We start from the raw sequence: 21494 nt of genomic DNA, 5'->3' as shown, positions 1-21494 counted from the left end.
GAATTAAGTAATGCTGGAGACAAGCTTAATCATTATCTTGTGTTCAAGCACTTTGATGGTATATTTAAAATAGATGTGTGAGCCTTTTTTGTTCCTTGTAATATGGAAATTATAAAGGAAGGTGAACAGGATGATAAATTAGAGATGCTCTCAGCAAGGCTGTTAAATTATTTTTAGGTAGAAGACATACTGTACACAGTGAGCCTCAGCTGAATATAATTAATTTGAAACATTATCACTGTTGCGCTTGCAGTCCTATTGTATTTTTTTTCAGTTCTGCATCTTGCTGGCTTCTATCTCACCCCTCACTGTGAGATCTTTTCCTGTTTTGCACGTGTCCTGTTTGTTACCACCATATGGTAGTTAGAATTTCAGTAGCTTTGCTCTGTTTACAGACCACTGTGGTTTGTCATATTTTTGCTACTCACCCTGTATTGCCATCTGATACCTATCATCTGTTTAACACATTGGATGCCAAAAATACTGAGATTTCTTTTTTCTTCCAAATGCATGTATGAGAAAGACTGTTTCAGAATGCTGTTTTGATAAGCATTGATCCCAAGTAATTTCCTGTTAATGTTGAACCAGGACCCATACCTCTCAACTTTCCAAACTCTTTACCAGGTGCCAGCTGACTGAAAGGATCTATTCCAGCACTGAGGATTTTTTTTTTAACCTTATGGGCATTGTACTGTTTGAAGCAGATGATAGGGTGTTTAAACATCTTTTCCCACTGTGTGACTGTAGCAAAACCAATATTGTCAGAGTATAGCAGGGTCTGTTCTTACTCGGATTGCTAATTGCAATTTAGATAGGGTTGCATTAAGGAACTATTATTAAAATTGGTTCGGTTGGATAAATGGGCTTCTCATTCACTTTCTTTCCGATGTGTTTCTTCAGTAATATGTTTACTGGTTAATAGTTCTCTATTCAGAACATGAGAGCTAAATACTTGTACCTGTGTGCGTGATTTTGTGTAAGTGCAAATCTCTGCCTCCCTTTTAAAAAACTTTTCCTTAAGATTTTCGTTAATCTTTTTTCCTCATTCTGTGATTTGTAAATTGAGCTTTTCTACTGTAGCACTCTGCCTCCCTACCCCCATCCTCTTCTCCCTGCCCTGCTCCTTTCTTAATATTCTAAGTTTTATAACTGATTGGTTGCGATATGATGACCATCCCTAGAGAAGAAAGTGCCTGCAGTAGCATATGATGTGATTCAATAAATTAATTCAATAAATTGAAGAGAACACTATTTAATTCTCCTTCACGTCAGTCTGAAAACAGATTAGGTTTTGTCTGTTCACAAAAATTTGATTGTGGTGAAGTTTAGTTTAAATAAATGATGTTTGTATTCCCTAATAAAATGAAACTGATGTTTTTGAAGAGAAAATAAATCTAATCATTCTTTACTCATATATTTAATGTATTTTAAGGGACATTTGCTGGCAGAGCCACTTCACAAAATAGTATTTTACTGCAGAAATTTCCTATGGAGCTCAGAGACTCCTACTTAAAGGATCACTCCATGACATTAAAGCGTTGTTATGTCACTGCAAGCTGACATAGGCCAGCTCATCCAAGACAAGTTCTGTGGTCTATTATACAACATGGGGAAGAGAGTGGGGTGGTGGATTAAATTCAGTAATATTTAAGTGATCAGTAATACTGGTAATCAGTAATATTTAAATAAATGAGTAAAATGAAGACATCACTTAGTGAGCTGATAGGGAAAAAAATTTAAGGGACTTTCCAGCAGTCTTTTTGGAAGTTTTTATAAGAGAAGCTCTGTTTAACATACTTTATGGCTTGTTCTTTTAAATAAGCAACCATGTATGAAAATTATTTATATCTGCAAATGCAGTAATGTAAAAGGATATGCCCTGTAATGTCACAAATGGTGCTGGCTCGGCTGGGTGTCCCTGGGATCTTTGTTTTCTGCCATATACCTACACTAAAACAGTTCTTCTGTTATGCTATATAAAGAAAACACAGAGAATGAAAACATTTTACTGAAAGTACAAAGGCAAATTAACATTATTAATTGCCTTTAGTATTTTTGTCTGTCTTCATGTTAGAGTAAGCCCTGATTTCATAATTTAAGTAAGCCTTGCATAAAATGACTTTATTTTAAAAAAATCAAACAAAAGAACTATGTATCTTTCTATATATATCTATATCTATCTATCTATCTATCTATCTATCTATCTATCTATCTAAAAATATTATTAGTGAATAGATCGTTGTTTCTGAAATAGCTGAGAATGGACGAATCTTGAGATTACTTCCCAGTTTAGTAGGGGTTAAATTGTAAGAGTGTTGTGAACTGAAGAGATGCTGGAAGATGCTGTCCTTGTTGTGGTCCTGATGCCTAAAGAGGCTACCTAGAACAGAGGCTAGACAGAGTTAAAGGAATAAAGTAGGTATTTATTGAAAGGCCTTCAAAGGATACACCCTGGGCAACACAAGAGCCCGGCCGGGGCTCTGCGAGATGGACACAAGATGCACGACCGGTTGCGAGTTTTCAAACTTCTATAAGTTTTGGTCCATTTACATATTGGGGTCAATTGTCCAATTAGAGCTTCAGGTTTATGCAGTCCCATCCTCCCAGTTTGCTCTCTTCAATTCTCCATTGTTTACACTTCTTGAGCCTAAGGCTGCAAAGATGTTCTTGGTTCTCAGGCTGGAAAAGGATTGTTTTGTCTAACTACCCTGTGAAGAGAACTTGCTAACATTTTACATGAAGTTCAGAGTCTTCTGAACTGAGTCACACTGAGGCAGTACAGAATCTAAAAAATCTGAAAGCTAAAACTTTAGGCAACAGTCTGATAATGTGGGTAGACAGGAGAAAATTTCTCAGGCCTTTTTTACAGAGGATCTTATGGAGACTTAAGCTGACAAATTTTTGGGAACTGAAATTCAGTTTTAAAGCAATGTCTGTAGAAAATCAAATTTAGTTTTAAAACAATCTTTGTAGAAAAGCATGTTATTTTGATTTTGCCTTTTTTTTTTTGCCTTTTTTCTAGGACGCACATATTCCTGATAAAGTCACATAGAAGCAATACTAGCGTCTTGTACTACGCTAGAACTTCATTTCTTAAAATGCCCGGCTTTGACAGTACAAGTGCAAGAGATGCTCAAGCTCACACTTCTGCTGCAGTCAAATCATCTTCCTCAGTTTCTGATTCTGCTTTGCTTTTAATCCATAAACATTAATACAACGGTGTGGAGTCAGATTTTCTTTCTTTCAGTCGCATCTAACCCCACTGAGTTTCCTGAAGTGATTGACCCTGTGGTTGCATGGGTATTGCTGTCCCTTGGTCGTTATGGCTGGTTTTTTCTGCAACAAGTATTGCGTGAATAACTGCAAATAAAATAATACAGCCATTTACCTCTGCAGTTTTGTTGAATGAGTAATTTCAGCAATTTTTAAAAAGCTGAATATGCTTATAGGTCCTGTGTTTATTAGGTAGACAATGCTTGGCCTGAATGTGTGTTTTAATGCTGTAGTAAGAGTGGGACTGTAACATAGTGATATTTCTATAACTTTTTTGGCGTGGCATTTGGTAAAGTCCAGGCTGCTGGGCTTTATACATGAGTTCATACAGCTCTGTATGAACTCATGAAACTTTCTGAACTTTCCTCACTTGGAATTGGTAACAACTCCTCAGAGCAAACCAGCTGCTCTCCTGCTGCACTGTCTGTGTTAGCAGAGCTAAGTGGGGAAGAAATTAAACAGGGAAATGCAGCAGAGCTGTGGTGGTTACATGGGATAACTGATACTGGTGAGGTTGCCCACAGAGGTGAGAGGTGTGTTAGAATGGCCATACTGGTTAAGACCAAAGGAAGAGGCATTGACACGTTGTGGGGTGCTGTCACCACCCTTCTACTGGCTCCATTCAAACTGTCACTTTGCCAATTGAGTTTGAGCAGAAGGCACTGATTCCTTCAGTTCTAAATATATCTCAACATGTAAATGCTTTTTAATACAAGACATGCACAGTTTCTTTCTGAATTCCTCAGCTATGCCTTTTGTAGTACTATTATATGTTGTTTGCTTTGTTCTCTGGTTTCTCATTTTTACCTCAGAAAGGATATCGGTCATTTGGGGAGGAACTGTGGGAAGCTGGAATGTAAATTCCTTATTGTAGATATTGCACATTTTTGACTCACAGTTCTTCAGTTGTGTAAGGAAAAAGTCTGCTTGTGGGCTGTAGTTATTTTAAAAAACCACCAACAAATAGAAGTATATGAAAATAAAGTTTTCCAATAATCTACATTAGGAAATCTTCCAGGAAGATGAAAAATTGCATTTTATACAAGTTATTTAATGAGCTCATTTATATGCTTCCAGAAAACCTGCCCTAAGTAAAATGTTAACTTGAAAATGACTGTTCCTGCTGGTGAAAAGGCACCAGATAAGAGCCCTGGGAATAAACTGCAGCCCACATCACTTTGCTGGTGTGTCTCTTCTCTGATGTGGTGAGCAGGGACACTTTCTAGACAAGGTGTGGGACGTCTTTGCACAGCCTATACAGGCTTGTGAGGATGCTGCCAGGTAGTATGTGCTTGATAACAGATTATAGAAAGGAATTGGAATTACGACAATTGTATTCAGGGAAAAAGTATCTGCTACATGTGGACAACTTTCCAGTGGTGAAGGCCAAGTCTACGTTCAGGTTTGAGGTCTGTAAGTGAACCCTTGGTCTTGGCCAAGTCTAAATTTTGTCATGATTCTCATAATAAATTTTTTTTTGTGGTTTTGCTTCTCCTGGGCTGGTGTCCTGGACCTATAGGAAAATACTAAGTCATTAAAAATGCCTTGCCCTTCATGGACTTGGGGAAGGCTCTAAGTATATTGCCTGAGGGCTGGAAAGCAGAAAGTAAATAAGTAGAATCATAACATGATGAAAAGAAATTTAAAAAATTGACTTCATGTGTTTCTGAATCACGTTAGGAGATTGGTGTTACCATACTGCCTGGAAGCACTTGTCATGCACTATAACCCTTCAGAGTGGGGGTTTTCTCACGTGTAGAAAAAAAGGTGATCTTCGTCACAGGGGGAGCCTGCACTGTAGGTATTCAGCAAATAATAGAACAGTAAGAACAGACAGGAGAGTCTGTATTGCCTAGCCTGTTAAGTAAAAGCTTTAACATGCTTTTGGCATATCTAATTTTTGTCCAGATCTTTGCAGGCATCAAGGTGAAGGAGAGTTTTAAGGAGGATAATGTGATAACAGTGATATTCCTTAAGCTGCCATGCTAGAGGCAACAAAGGGAAGTCCTCAAAGACTGGATGGGACTTTGAGCAGCCTGGTCTAGGGAAAGGTGTTCCTGCCCATGGCAGGGGGCTTGGAACTAAGTGATCTTTAAGGTCCCTTCCAACCCAAACCATTCTGTGATTCTTGCTTGAAAGTTTAACTTGAGCAGAAGCATCTCGGTACTGAATGAGAAATCATAGGCAGGATGGAAATAGGCTGTCAAAGTCTTTGAAGGTGAAGATAAGCCATTTATGTTTTATGCAGTAGAAAAGCAGATTCATTGGAGGAATACAAAGAGAGGTAAAATAAATTAAATTATATTTGTTGCAGAACTGTGATTAGACTATCAGACTGACAGGCTTGCACTGGCAGGAAAAGGAATTGAGGGATGAGCTGGTGATAGCTGAATGTTTAAGCTGGAAAGATATGAAATCAGCTAAACTTCTATGGGTTTTGTTTTTGTGGGTTTTTTGTTTGTTTGTTTGTTTGGTTGGTTATGGGGTTTTTTTGGGTTGTGTGGTTTTCTGTTTGTTTGTTTGTTTTTTGTTTGGTTTGGTTTTAAATTGCAAAATTAGCTCCTTATACAACAGTTTAGGTGAAGGTCTAAGTAGGTCTGACTCCACTGCATAGTACAGTGGTTATTGGTCCTGAGTGCAAAACAGAATGGAGAGGGTGGTAAGTTGTGTTGCAGGTGGAAGGAAATTTCTGTTTCAATTTATGAAGTTTGGTGTACAGGCCACCGTTGACAGGAGTCAGTATCTATGCCAAACAGTTCAATTTGGAGAGGAGACAAGTGTGAGGTAGAGAGACAGACCTGTGAGTTATAAGCATGGTGAGATTTGTGTTTGCACCAATAAAACAGGGAGCAAGAAGAGATCTTGGCATGTGGAGAAGGAAGGGCTGATGCCCAGCTGGATTAAGGTGATTGCTGGTGAGATGAAAAATGTCATGGATGGCAGGGGAACACCAAGTTGAGAGAAAATTGAGTTTATCTATAGTTGTGTGTTGAGTGAACAGGGGAGAGTGAAGAAAGTTTCAGGCCAGGTAAAATCTGAAATTTTGAGAAATATTTATTGTTTTTGTTGTAGGATATAGAACATACTGTATAATAACTATTAATAATTAAATAATAATATATTTATTAAAAAATGTTTTGGAGTGTTAGGAAATGTGATTAGGGCAAGGTCAAATGGGTGTTAAGGAAAGTCACAGAAAAGTTACAAGTTGGACAGTAAGAAACAGCAAAGGGACCAGAAGCAGTCTGTATGTGCAGGAGAAAATATGGATATGGAAGCTGCTAACTCTACCACTTGAAGTCCTTTGGTTAGTGCTTGTATTTCTTTTACAGAAACATTGTCCTTTTTTAACCTTTAAAGGTCAGTTGATTAATCATATTGCTACCTGTTTCACAGCTTACAGAAACCATGTCTTGCTTTCCTTTGTTTCTTAAAACATCAGTTCACACTGAATAAAAAATGTAGTAATAGCATTAATGTAGAAATATTAACATCCAAATTCATAAAGTCCAATATTTTGCAATATGAGTACATCCTGCAGTTATTTCATCTTTACAAAATATTTCATCTCACCAAACCAAGTATTGCCCATGCTAAAAAAAGCAGCACACCCCCAAACATTTAAAAATATCCTGGTCTTCAAATAGACTAACACAGTAACATTGCTACATCAAGAACTTGGGAGCTTGAACAGTTAGATATGTTGTTACTATTCAACCTTAACTTGTCCTACCTGTGCAGAGGGTATAAATTTTAATAATGGATTTAAATGTCATGGGATGATTAATGAAGTAACCAGAAAATATATCTAGACTTCTCCACTCGACTTCAGCTGTTTATCTTGTCAACACATGCTAGACCTACCATAAACCCCTCATTTCTCTTTATTCAGACAAAACTATCCACATCAACTTGCTAAAAAGGCCTGTCTTGACTTTGCTGTGTAAAGTGTGTATTCCCAAAAGCTGGGACAAGTTGCCATCTTTCCCAGCTGAGGTGCTGGTGGGGCTGAGGGCAAAGCCAAGCTCCCTCTGGAAGCACCTCCTTGAGATGGGTGCTGCAGTGCTGGCAGGCCAGCAAGGCATCCGGTGTGACTGAGGTAATTCCAGCTTTACAGAGCAGCTGAACAGCGTTTTGCAGGTCACCAACGGGTTTTTAGCTCTAGCTATTGCCTTCGTGGGCATACACAGTATTGCTGTTTGCATTTTAAATTATTTATTTACCATAAAAAAAGAATGACAAGAACAGAGCTTGGTAAAACGCCTGCTTATCTTATGGAAAAACTTGTCTGAGCTCTGAGATGATGTGTTTGTGTGGAGTGGGTGAAGAGGACAAAATGCTGCATTTTACTAAGCTTTTTTTCAGACATGCAGTAGCTGCTGGTGGATAGTTACTTCAGGCTGTGTCACTTAGAAGGCGGCACTTTTTCTACTAACATGAACTCATGACAGGGCATAATATTTTTATAACATTACATCAGGTGTTTAATTTCGAGACTGAACCATTTGAGTTGAACTGGGAGAGTGGAAATACGATCTGCATTGCCACCTACTGGATTTCTAAGGAGATGCAAAATACAATTTCATGCTACATTTTAAGTCATTTGAAATGTAAGTCTGCATGAAAGAGAAACAAATCTTAATAATTTTTTCATAAAATCTGTGCACACAGAGCATATATATGCAAATGCGATATTTTGAAGCTTTCTACTCTTCAGCATATATGTGCAAATAATTTAGATAGGTATTTAAAACAGCAAAATATAATTTATTACAAGAATTTAAAACAGCAAAAGAAGCAATAATGTAGTCTGATAAAAAATTACAGCCTTCGATTGTAATTTAAATCATTAAAATATTTAAGAAAATAAATATGCATCTTGGTTCATCTCCAAAGAAACCAACAACCTAAATGATAATTTCTCTGTGTTTATGCAACACTTTTTATCAGTTGATGTTCTAAATGGCCTCGATGTTCATTGTTTGTCCTCCTAATTATATCAGTGAGCTGTCTGAAAGCTTTAACTTAAGTAAGGTATTTATCACAAGTGTTCTCCAAGGCTTACAGTTTTTGCTAAGTATATGAAGAAGTGAGTAAAGCCTTGAAGAATTGCTTATCAGTAATTTTTTTTACTAGTTTACACTGTAAAAAGTAAAAGTTTTGCTGTCAAAGTAAAATAATGAATATTCAAATGAAAATATGGTACATGTATAACCAGCTGAAGCAGGGGTTTTTGTGAAATACCTTTGAAAAAAATGGGAGGAGGAAGCCATCATGTTTTTTTGGAGAAAAAACCAGCAGCACCCTAAACATATGTTGAGTTCTATGTATATTGTAGAAGTGAGTGGGTTAAGTCCTTCCCTGTAGAGATGCAAAGTGTGTGTTGGTTTTTGTGCACTGTGGGTGGTGATGCTGACCCCCTTTACAGGTGCAGTAAAGTCCCGAGGCTGATGTCCCTCTCCAAGCTGCTCAGTCTCCAGTACTTTAGCAACAGAAGAGTGTGGTTTAGTCACAGGAGATGTGATGTGCCCAAAGAGTCTCCCATGGTGGGATCTTTTTTGATCATGCATATGTGCCATGCCTGAGTGTGAAATAGCAGTGCCCTCCCCAGACACGTCAGCTCGTGTGGATGCAGCTCTTTTGTTCAGAGCATTGGGAGGTCTGCACAAGTGTAGGACTGCAGCCATGTCTCAGAGTGAGCTAATCCTCCAAATGCCCTTCACTTCAGTAGCAGAACCAGATAAATGATTGGATGCATGATGAAAAATCGTATCGGTGTGTGCATATGTCCCTCTTACACAGTGGTCTGGTTGCTCTTTCTGTTAGAGGGGATTGAATTGGTATCTGCCTCAAGGGTCTGCCAAGCTATTATATCAGATGCTGTTGTTAGGTCTTTAGTTTAACCTTTAGGTGCTTGTCTTCATTAAGGAATATTTAATAGATGTAAATTTTCCTTGCATCTGATGAAAATGTGCTCAATAGCCCGGAAGTTAAGGAGCAAGTCAAAACCTACCAACTGTATTTTAGTTCTTGCTTAATACTTAAAATACTTCTATATATGGCAAAACTGTTGAGAGGGATTTGCTACCACCATTATAGATGAGCCAGAGATACAGAGATCCAGCTTTTTCCTCAACAAGGTAGGAAAGTTGGTTAAAAAAGAGCCAATTGAACCAGACCTGCTGTGAGCTGGGTAAGATTCTGCTCTGTGAAATGTGCAGTCATTTTCTCCAATTCCATTCTTGCCAGCGTTTCCTCAGTAGTGCTGTATATTATATGCAAGATAAAAGTTTCAAACCCCTCATAGTAAAACGTGTTTTACATGGATTCAGAAGTTAACAAATCTATAAACAAGTGATACTTATTTATAAAGAACTGTAATCTCATCTCACTTAAGTTTTGCCCAGTTTGTAGCATGTTCATCTACCCCTTGGTGCACACAGAAGGACAAAAACATAATTGTGTTAACACTCTTCCTAAGCTTAATTTGTGATAGAAAAAGTTCAAATGTAGATGCTCTAATTGGAAAAGAACAGGAAGAGGGACAGTGCTTGCTGTTATCTTCCCTTTCTATGTTAGTGAACAGCCAGGGCTTTTGGTTTTACTTTAGTGGAGGAGAACTGAATTTAGTTTCTATGGTTTAATTTTTTTAATAGAATATTTGATGTAATAAGAAATTTACCTACAGACCTCTCCATTATTTAATTGCATTCTTTAAGCTGGTTATTATAAAAATTCCTGAATGTCTTCAGTTGTTTTTATGCATTATAAATGAGAAGCTGTGTAAGATAAGTTAATTCATATGTGTAATCCTGTTATATGGCGAAAAGTGTTAAGTTTCTCCAGTATTTTGCCTAATTCTTTGACCTACTTTTCTCATGTTACTCAGTACTGCAAAGGCTTTTAAGCAGGTTAGTAAAAATAAAACAAAACAAACCCTCTTGCTTCTCCTGCCAAGCTTTTGATTTGCATAAAGCATTAAGTATAATGTATCATGTTTGTAGTTAGGGAGAATAGATTATTCAGTTGCTTAGCTTTTGCTGTTGTTGCGTTCTCACTAGAATGCACCCATGTGATGTTACTGGTTTTAGCGTGAGAGCTGGTTGAAATACAATTTACAAGCAATAATATTCCTGTCCAACTGAATTATGTGTGTTTTACCACAATTCCTGTGAATTAAATTATCATTTTTTAGGCTTGAATATCATATTAAAGTAAAAGTATCCACATCACCAATGAAGTATTTCATATAAAGAACACAGATCATTTACATCTTAAAACTCCGGACAAGTTCTACACACACACACACACACAAGCCCACAGAAACATGGAATTGTGTCACTAAAAATACACTGGTTAAATGGAGTGAGTCAGTGCTAATTAAGGAAGTAGGTAGCTCAGAGCAGAGATAAAGGATATCACCAAGACCTCTATAAACAACACACCTACTGTTTCCAATTATTAAACTCAAGGTTGCCTCTTCCTATTCATAATTTGTGTAGTTGCTCATGATTTTTAAATGTTATCCATGGAGATGTAGATTTGAAGCAACATCTGGAAAAGCCTGGGTTTTACATAGCATGGTGCAAAGACCAAGTTTTGCCCTTCTGGAATCTCCTCCTTAGGATGTGTCAGGTCTTTTTGAGCTGTGATTAGGAGGTGAGTCTGTGTAGCAGCATACTTCTCCAGATGGTGGGCACAGGGTCAGGGTGTTTGTTGTTTGGGGCAGCTGGGGACAAGTGCTGCTTCTTTCAACACCAGTCTTCATCCTAGGAACCTCTGTACCTACTAATGCTTCTATATACTCCTGCAGCTAAGCTGGAATACTATAATGAGGGATAGCAAACCGTAAGTAGTCTCTCATACTTGACAAGAGAAAACACAACAGATTGTAAGGATATAAATTTGAAATAAAATGATGTTCTCATATTTTTGAAGGTCAGTGTCATCGTAGACCATGTTTTGAAATATCTGTTGAATTTGTTAGTAATCTAGATTTTGAAAGCACTGAAACTGGAGATTGATTTACATATTTTGATTACACCTGATGAATAAATTAAGTTGGTTAAAAAGATGCAAATTTGGTCACACAATTATTTCTTTTATTCAGTACATGGTAGGCAATTTTGTTCAGTTTATGCATTTGAATCAATTTCTGGTCAAGTGAAATGATTTTCTTGTAATCTTTGAAGTAAGCCTTCAAGAATAAAGATGTCTGGTATTTTTTTTCCTTCAGATTGCCCTATACAGTCTTCCATGTGCAGTGTGTATTTGATATGAGGTACCAGTAGTATTGTGAACAGGCCCAGAATATTAGGTGGAGTTGCAAACTGAAAGAAGTACAGAGTAGTAATCTTTCCTCCTATTCGTGCTATATAAACTTTTTTCTCGTCTATGCAGGAGGTTGCATCAACAATTTGAAAGCTATAAAGAGCAAGTAAGAAAGATAGGGGAAGAAGCCCGCCGTTACCAGGGAGAGCACAAGGATGATGCTCCAACATGTGGAATCTGTCATAAAACAAAGTTTGCAGATGGTTGTGGCCATTTATGCTCTTATTGCCGGACCAAGTTCTGTGCTCGATGTGGAGGTCGTGTCTCTCTGCGATCAAACAATGTAAGTCTTCTGACGTGTACTCTTAAGAAAAAGCCTCCATGACGTTGTCATGCTGCAGATTATTCACTTTAAGTTTGGCATTTCGTGCTTCATTTTACTTAAGTGTTTCACTTATTGCTTCATTATCATGTGTGTATCATACACGTAAATCAGTGAAAAATCACACAAGTAAAACAAATGTATTTAATGATTGCCCAGGTACTTGGGAATCACAGAGTTAATTAAAGCAAAAGAATAATAGTGTCCAGTTCTATAGAGTGACAGCTTGTAGAAAATGTTCTTTTTTTTCATAGAATAAAAGAAGAAACCCTTTTGCTCAGGTACAACTCCACATTAATAAATTCTTATTGAGTCCTTATTTAATATCACATTTTTATTTTCATAGAGCTTTTCATAAACATTTATAGACTGCTTTCACATGAAATCAGTCTAGTTTTTGGTTTAAAAAAACCAAAAAACAACCACTTTTCTTAGCATGGGAAAAGTGTTATGCCAATTACTTTAAAATTTATTTAAAGAATAAAACTTCAGATTAGTCTGGATTAAGCATCCTATTTTCAGGTAAGTGAACTGAATGGTTCTCCCACTGATCTGCATGAGTTAGCTGCAGCAGCTTTCCACAAAACCAAACGATATCCAAAAGTACCCTCTGGTCAGTCAATCCCTTCCGAGCCTCTGACTACTCTCTCATGCAGGAGCAGTAGGATCTAAATTTGGAATACTGTTATCCAGTATTATTTTTGGCTGGTCATCAAGGATTTTACACATCTCTCTTTATTAAATGAACAGTTTTGTTTTCTGTTATGAGATGAGACAACTTTCTCGTATGGCTTTAAGATGCCAGGCTTTTTTAGGGTAAATTTATAGATGCTCTTGGTATCAACACAAATTCACTCAAAGTGAACACAGATTGTATAGCAGGTAATCATGTTCACAAGGGAACTAGTTTGTGGCCTTTTCACTTTCTTTAAGATGGACATCAGCTGAATAGGCTTTCTGAAATTTCATGTAAACCAAAAATAACCCCTCAAAAAGATGCATTTCATGGTTCTTGTAGAGGTTCTTCATAGCTTGGATGTACCTGCAAGTCTATTAAATTAAATTCACATGCTGAAGAAAACTGCATAGGTGAACTGATTGAAAATGTGCATGTATTAATATGTTAGTAAAAATGGATGCATTGCATTGTGTCACCTGTAGATGGTGTCATCAGAGCTAGTCTCTGAAAATATTGTTTACTTTGATGTATTACATTATTCTATTAATAAGTGCATGTGATGCAACTTAACTTTATTCAGAAAAAAAATTGAATATATATTTTAACCATTTTTCATCCCCTATTTCAAGCCACAGAAATGGAAGTGTGTCATTTCATTTGTAACTTGCATTTTGTTTCTTATATTGTTTATGCTTCTTTGGGTCAGGGTGGGAAACCATGTTTTCAACATAAGCAGTAATGTCATTTTTTTATTTAAAGCTCTTTTTTTCTTAATTTTGTGGTTTTGTCTCTTCATAGAGAGTTATTAGAATTGCATTTCTTTGAAATCTGTCTATTAATACTTGCCTATTTTATTCTTTATCTCTTCTTTTTTTCTTTTCTCTTTTTATTCTGCTTCCTTGGATGCTTTCCCAAAGGAGGACAAAGTGGTTAGAATCCATGCTTTTTATAATTTATTGTTATAATGTTGTTAGTTGACTGGGATACATATTAATGTGAAAAACTGAACTTAAATTTCATAATCAACCACAGGGGAGGGGGGAAAACCAGGAATCCTGACACCCAGGCCCTACACGTCCCTTAGCTGAGCACAGGCCTTGAAGACAGCTAAACAAGGAAACCCAAGACTGTTGTCAAAGTTATGGCAATAAAAGAAATTAAGAATTGAGAATTACTTATAGGCTTAAAAGTAGAGGAGCCAATAAAGTGTAATAAAGCTTCATTTCATAAATACATCTTTAGTTAACAGTTTTGACTTTTTGCATGCAAGGTCCTTCCATCACCTTCAGGAAATCTAATTTAGTCTTTTAATTCTAATTTTACATTGTTTTACATGGTCTGCTGTGTTTCACTTCTGGCTGCAGGAGAAACTCAGGGAATTCTTGTAAAATCAGCTTTTTGATTGACATTTTGAATAAAATATATAGGCAAACAAACTGGACATAAGTATTGTGAGCAAGGTGGAGTGAATCTTTTGAATGCATAGTTATAATTTCAAAAATCTGCAGAACTTTCAGGATCAAGTACAGGCATATTCACCAGTATTGCCTGTGCCTTGTCTCAAACAGGTGAGGGTAGTTCCCTGTTCATCTCTGCACCCTGTGCATGGCATCAGGTGTGGCAGTATTTGAGCAGTGCACATGCATTTACCACCTCTTCTGGGGCAGTTCTGCAAAAAGTGGTACTCCAGATTTTTAATTGGAGTATTAAGTGTGGCAATTAGCTAGCTTTTCTGGCACCTCAGCTGAAACAGGTGTAAATTGTTTACAATCCAGTGTAGTTTTTGATGTGTTCTTTGTTGAGTTATGCTTGGGATATGAAGTGGTGTTATGCCCCCATTGGAATCCTAGCATACCTGTAACCTGAAATTTAGTACTGTGCAATTCCCAGAGAAAATTATTTCTATCACATTTGAGTATTGCAGGAGGTTTTTACTATGTCAGCATTAGTGCTACTCCAAAGATGTATTCTAAAGACATATCTGACTTGTTTGAATTGTCCTAAATTCAATTAAATACATCCTTATCATTTGCACTTGTCTTAGTTTAGGTTTTCCTAAAGGTTTAGGTTAGTTTAGGTGTTGAACTCCAGGCTTCCACATGCTAAGAAAATGCCATAATAGTAATGCTTGAAAATAAATTCTGTATGGTGGGATAAAGCTGAGCTATTTATCTTTAACAGCTGAAAAGTTAATGATAATAACTAGTCCTGAATGTGTGAAAAATACAGGGATCGCTTCTCTAAAGTACCATTGCTTCAGCAGTGCCTCTCTCTGAAAGGTGATGTAATATATAGAATTAATTAGTTTCAAAATAGTAATACATACCTAAAAATAACATGTTTTAGAACAATTGGTATGATTAAAATAGAGCAGCATGAGAAAAATATTATTTCTTAATTATTTTCAATGGCTCAAAATTCCTGACTAATTACTTATGGCAAGTTTTGTATCACTAAAAACTTTTAAAACTTATTTATCCCTTAGTGACCACATGAATTTTTTACCACAATAAATTATATTAATACAAAACACATGCACCAACTTTCTTCAGGTTAAGGGTGCATTATTAGGAAAGGATGCTGAAGTGTGAATTACCAAAGTGTCAGCTCAGGAAAAGTCAAGTGTTAACCTAGATTCAAGGTGTTTCCTGTAGAGTTGGAGAATTCATGATACCTCACTTGGGGTGTTGTTTCCCATGCATTACCCATCTTTTACAAATACACACTGTGACAGGCACAAAGAAAGTCAATCAGAGGATGACCCAGGAAATGGAGAGCTGCTCATGTAAGAGAAAGGTGGGGAGATTAAGGGAACAAGAGCTAAAGCAATTATAGTCGACACCTAGAAGTATGGAATTGATCTGTAGAAATGCAGAAAATTTAAACAATAAGAATAGAGGACAGCGAATACATGAGACCAAATGTGTACAACTTGGCCCTAAACACTCCTGGCTTGAAAAAAGATCTTTACAAGCATTAAAGCCTTGAGAATTTATTTCATGTGGCTTATTGGGAAGAAAAAGAGCCCAATAAAACTTTAAAGGCTAAATTTAATGAGGTTAGGAAAGGATTTATGTGATGTGGTTGCTTGTGGCTGTAGGGCAATGTACAAGGTCCCTAAGAGGTCCTTGCAGCTCTTAATTGTAGCTAAATATTTAAAAAATTTAATGCTTTGAAGCTGTTCTTTACCTTTTCAAGTAAGTGCCAAATATTTCTTAAGGATTTTTTCAAATATAAATAGCAGAACTTAATATGTTCTCTCCTAATTTAAAATCATAAAGGACATCCCAAATTACCTTGTAGTGAGAGTTAGTAGGCATCCTAGGCTGATCAAGAAATTATTCCATTACACTTCCGAAATTAATTGGCAATAACTGGCATATTCTAGTGGCTAATGAGTTACCTGAATTTCAGTGATTTGTGTTCTAAAATGTCAAAATGCAAACTCAAATATGTTTCAGAAGTTCTTTCATGTTTTTTGAGTACTGGTTAGCTCTGTGCACTTCTGACCTGAGTTTGCTCTCCTTTCATATAGTTGCAGGCAGACCACATTTAATGGGTTTAATTCAATTTTATGTGAGATAAAATTTCAGAGAGGAGTCAGGTGGGTTTCTTTTTTCTTTGAGAAAAAGCTGACACTTCTATTTTGGCAGAATATTCTAGGTGGGTTTGGTTCCTTATAGAGGGCCTACACTTTGAATTTTGAATCCTTTTAGTTATGTTCCATACACCAAGATTTTAATTGCCAAAATGGTAGTGGGTTTAAGTGAAATATTTTGGTTATATTTTGGTAATATTTTGGAGATATTTTAGGGCAGTGGAAAAGTCAGCAAAATGTCCAACTAGTAGTTGTTCATGGTTTGGTAAGGGGTGGGAGGGACCCAATCTCAGTCCTTCTGATGGCCTGGCTGCCACGGCTTTCTCTGTTTTTCCCTGCCATGTACCATGACCTCGTAAAGCATGAAAATTGACTGAAAATACAACTTTTTTTCTTTCCTCATTCCTGTAAAACTTTTCCACAGTATTTGGTTAGTTAATGCAAAAATACGTATTGCCTTTGTGATCACCTGATACATGTTTCATTCTAGAAAAGGAGATACACTATAGGGTACAAAAATGAATGAGCAAATGTAGTTTCTTTGGATCAAAATTCAAGTATTTCGTGAGGTTCTGTGGGTGCATTGAACTAAGTGAAAAATGTATGACATTGACTGAATTAGGTGGAAGATCCATGCTCCAGATTAAGCCATATAATTATCCGTAGCAATCAGTCTCCTGTTGTAGAGGTTTCATTAGGATTACTATTTTTTATCAAATTTCAAAGGAAAAAAATAGGGAGCAAATGATAAAAGTAAATGATGTCACAATTTTCCTGTGTTTTGCAGAATAGAGCAATTTGCTTTCTCTTTTTTTCTATTTCCATACGTAAAGGACAACTGGTGGGAAATCTGGATGTAAAATACATTATAAATATATGAGCATTTATGTCACTGAACTTAGTAGTATGTGGTTGCAGAAAGTAATGCTGGTAACCAGTGAAGAAGAGAGTCATATTTCTGATCTGGCTTTCACTGAGATTGTTTTCATTTTAGTATAACGTCAGTGATTTATACTTGGAAGGAAAGACAACTTGGAAACATTTGCTTAATTGTATGTCAGGTGGCTTTTTCAGGGAGTTTGTCATTTAGTTCCTTTAAATTATGCTTAAAATTTGCTTACATAATGGCTTGCTAATTTAAGCCTTACCAACTTGAGTACATATGCCATGCAATTCAGCTGTGTACTAACAGAAGTGCTTTAACTTAAGTTGGTAATATTGTCAGAACAAAATGTCTGGATTGTCAGGATTTTTTTTTTTTTACATCTCTTGAGCTGAACTCCTAGGTCAAATTGTCCATTAAGAGGCTAATTTCTGTATGCTCTGACTAACACAGCTGTATAACAAAACAAAAAAATCCAACTGAAGGATGTAAATTACATAGCAAATTGCAAATTGATAGCAGATACATTTTCTCTCTGTAGCATTCAACATAATTTGTTTCCCAAAAGATATGGGGTTTATATGCATCATGAAAGAAGCACTGCTTTTCAGTAATGCCTCCCTAGAACTGCTGTTTCAAGCAGAAAAAAAAAAACAAAACCAAAAAGGCCAGCAGGAAATTGAGGAATTCTGTTTAAAGTAAGGTGGGAATCACTGTCCTCTACTTGTGGGAAGTTAATTTGCTTTCAAACAAATGCAAGTGTATAACATTTCTAGGGAAATCCTTAAAATTAGCTGGCTCTTCACCAAGTTTGCTGAGGAAACATGTTTGCTTTGAAATATAATTTTTATGAGGTCCAGCTAGCAAAAATGATTGTTTCCTTCTTATATTAAAAAAAAAAGAGAAGTAGGCATATGATGCTAATGCACTAAAGTTAACCAGATCAGTGTTTCTTCATTTAATAATGGGACTGTAGAAGAGTCACTAGACACCTGAGTTTTTCTTCCACTGTAGCCTTAAATCATCACTAAATCAGTAACCACTTGATTAAGCTCTGTGTTTTACCCAGGTTTAGTTTACCTTTTTGCCAAACTCTTAAACTGTGACTTGTTATGTGATTCTACACTTTTTGACCATGACAATCTATTGCTACTGCAATAGAGTCTCTCTTTAGCTGTGATAAGGGGCTCCTGAATCCTTCACATCTGTTCTTGCTGTTGTCATACAGGCTGGGTTGCAGCAATCTGTTGATACCTGACATAAAAAATAGTGGAAATTCCATTTAATATAACGGGGCCTAGAAGCCCCAAACTTTTGATCCACTGCAGTGTAATGTCTGGCCATGTAATCCTATTTTTAGTCATGTATTTTCAGTATTATTGTTTCAATTTAACTGATTTGAGACTATGGGAATTATTTAGAATGCAAAGCAATACCTTTGAATGTAATAATTCCTTCCAGAGCAAAAACTTGCATTAAAAAAAAAAAAAAAAGATAAGATTGCAAAGGTCAATTAGGCATTTCAGGAGCTTCCACCTCCTCTTACCTAATGTTATGTGTGTGTATATATATAGGTACAGTATATGTATGTATAAGCATATATTATGTGGATTTTTCATAAGTGAATATACATGCATACCATATATGTGCATCCTACTGCATAGCCTAATACAGGAAGTACAGGGCAACCCAATTTTTTGACCTTTGAAATCTGTTAGTGATTCAAAGTATTAAAATCACCTAAGGAGTTATTATTTATGTGCCCATTTATCTGGACAAAAAGAGATGTTATGCCCTAGCAGTCACAGAATCTCGGAAGGCTTGAGGTTGGGGGGAGCCTCTGGAGGTCATCTGATCCAATGCCCCCTGCTCAGGCAGGGCTACCTAAGGGAACTTGGTCCTTACAGCTTGGCATATTCATGTGTCTTTTGACTTGTGGGGTGAACAGTGAAAAACTCAAAGATATTTCATGTCATTTTTGTTAAACTTGTTTGCTTATTGCAACTAAACACATTATAGGCTTACCCAAAATCTCCTTAAGTTGTGTTAGGGAATAATTCTATGTCTTACAGCTTTGGACAAATGAATTTCAGAATTTTACAGAACCCTTTAGAAAGAGCACTATGATGATTTTTTTCAGCTCAGCTTTCAGAGAGAAAGAAAAACCAAAGCTACCAAATCAATGATAAGCTTTTCATTTCTTTCAATGTTCTATTTTTATCATTTTAACACTCACGATCTCATGTTCTGTTTGGTCCAGTTTAGCTGATGATATAAAGCTGAGGAGCACGATCAGGAGAGCCTTCCAGTGGTTCTCCCAAAAATATTGTGTATCCTACTGGCTCAGTTACTATCTGAGGTGTGGGAGATCACTGTTGAACTCCATTGGGATAAAACCTGCTTTTCCAGATGGGATACAGTGCTGTCAGTATTGGAGAGGAACATCTTCCTACCTGACTTGGGTCAGTCTCACAACAAAGACAGAATACAAAATTTTGAAATTATTTTTATTTTTGTGGTTTTTTTTTCTAGAAGGAGAATTGGAGTTAGTATTTAGATCTTGGCTGAAATGATTTTATTGCACTTTTCTAATAAGTATTGGTTTCAGAAAATACAACAATATAGAAGTATTTTTATTCACTTTTTGTCAAACATGATTCATCTATGATCTAAATATCTGTAAGTAAAGAGATGGGATTCAAGGCCTCGTGTAAAGGAAGATAATTTTAGTTAATTAGCTTCAACTGTAGATATTTATTGAAAGGACAAGTCAAATCAAATCTACTATAACTATTGGACTATTGCCTTTATGGTGTCTTAAAATCCAAAACTCCACTAGCATTTTCATTGCCACATCAAATTTGCAATTGTTATTTCTGAATTCAGCTTGCCCTATTGTATTTCAAATTAAGACAAATATTTTATTTGCAAGGTATTTTGTATTTACTATATTTCTATTATCTTAATTTCTGCAATGAAATAATTTCTTACTTGTTGGCACTGCAAAAGTCATACAAGATATTATAGATCTCTATATACCACATATAATAAACATACTATTATTTTTTTGCTATGGAATACAGAACTAATAAGCAAATAGACTATCTTAGTAAAGAAGATATAGAAGTATCTCCATTGTCTTAAAAATTTAAATTTTAAGAATGTGGTTTCCTATAATATTTAGCTGCCTTAGTAGTGATCTTCAGTTTATAAAGAAACCATCTTTGAGTATTAAAACATAAGTTTAGAATAAATTACAAACACAGAGACTGTGACTGGTATAGCTGAATTTAATTTGTCCATGCCTACTTTCTCTGCATGTATTTATTATGTCAACATTTAGGGAATAAGTTCACTTCATTGGGTAGATTTACAGCTCTTTGAAGCTGGTGGTCTGCAATGTGAGTGGAGGACAGTGGGGAATCCTGGGGAGTCCATCTGCATGAGAGTGGGGTGTGTCTGGATATAACCCACTTTTCCAATGTGCTTCTATATGGCAGGTCTGATCACTGGACATGAAATTGTAGTGTGCAGTGCTTTGAAAATCGAAATCAAGTAAAAATACCATTATTACTGTTGACTGTCATAAAATGTGTATACTTGTGTAGAATCAGACAGTTACTATGCTCACCCAGCATTTGTTCATGTGAGAGGTGGCCTATCAATGTAGGAGGCATCTGTTAGACAGATCCCTGAATGTCAGAATTTTGTGCTATTTTTTGAATGCTTCAGGTAAATGTATCCAAAATTAACACATCTATTTCTGGGTGGAGAGCCCCATAATAATGTGCCATTTATTGGCAAACCAAGAGAGATGGGTTTGTGTTTTGTCATTTGCAGTTTAAGTTGTGGTGCAAAAAAAATAGTCTGGAAGTATAGAAAAATATTGTCTGGAAGCCCTCCTTGTTGTGCAGGGCTGAAGAGAAGGGTTCACTTTACAGAGACAAACCAGGCAGGCAAATATTTCACACCATCCAAACTTTAATTCACCCAGAAGAAAGAAACCTTGATATCTCTTCCAATTGATACTCCAATAAAAGCTTGGTTTTAGAGACTGCAGGCACTTTTTTTTTTTTTTTTTTTTTTTGGTCCCTCCCTCAAAAACATTGAGGGAGAGGAGAGTAGCAAACATGCAGATGGTCCAGGGTGTGTTTAGGCTCAGGAGACTTGAAGAAGTGTGTTCTTCTGTGGGATGCCTGAGGGGATATGGTGCACCAGCAGAGCTGCCTGCTGCTGTCAGTGAGCTCAGTCAGAGCTAGTAGTCCTGTGGCAGCACCTGATGGGACTTGTTTTTATCTGAGCAATGCACCTTCAGTTTATTCAGCAGTGATTTGTTTCCTAGATGTACTTGGGTATATTTTATTGCTAGAAGACAATCAATCCAGCATCATGCCCCTTGTTTCAAGCT

The 21494-nt window shown here is 36.4% G+C and overlaps 1 protein-coding gene across 19 annotated transcripts in view; it reads left to right on the top strand.

Moving 5' to 3' along the window:
* The window catches only part of RIMS1 (regulating synaptic membrane exocytosis 1), a 305427-nt gene that overhangs the window by 104132 nt on the left and 179801 nt on the right, over positions 1 to 21494 (top strand). For 18 of the 19 annotated variants that reach the window (XM_059842637.1, XM_059842630.1, XM_059842618.1 and 15 more), the window contains exon 2: positions 11674 to 11887. The exons of the other annotated variant lie outside the window; for it this stretch is intronic. In XM_059842637.1, the coding sequence (XP_059698620.1) occupies positions 11674 to 11887 (214 nt within the window). The remainder of the gene's footprint in view (positions 1 to 11673; positions 11888 to 21494) is intronic. 19 annotated transcript variants of the gene reach the window in all.

The sequence above is a fragment of the Haemorhous mexicanus genome, chromosome 3 (genome assembly GCF_027477595.1).
Source record: "Haemorhous mexicanus isolate bHaeMex1 chromosome 3, bHaeMex1.pri, whole genome shotgun sequence".
NCBI lineage: Eukaryota > Metazoa > Chordata > Aves > Passeriformes > Fringillidae > Haemorhous > Haemorhous mexicanus.
The sequence above is the reverse complement of the archived record's forward strand: the minus strand, read 5'-3'. Positions and strand labels throughout refer to the sequence as shown.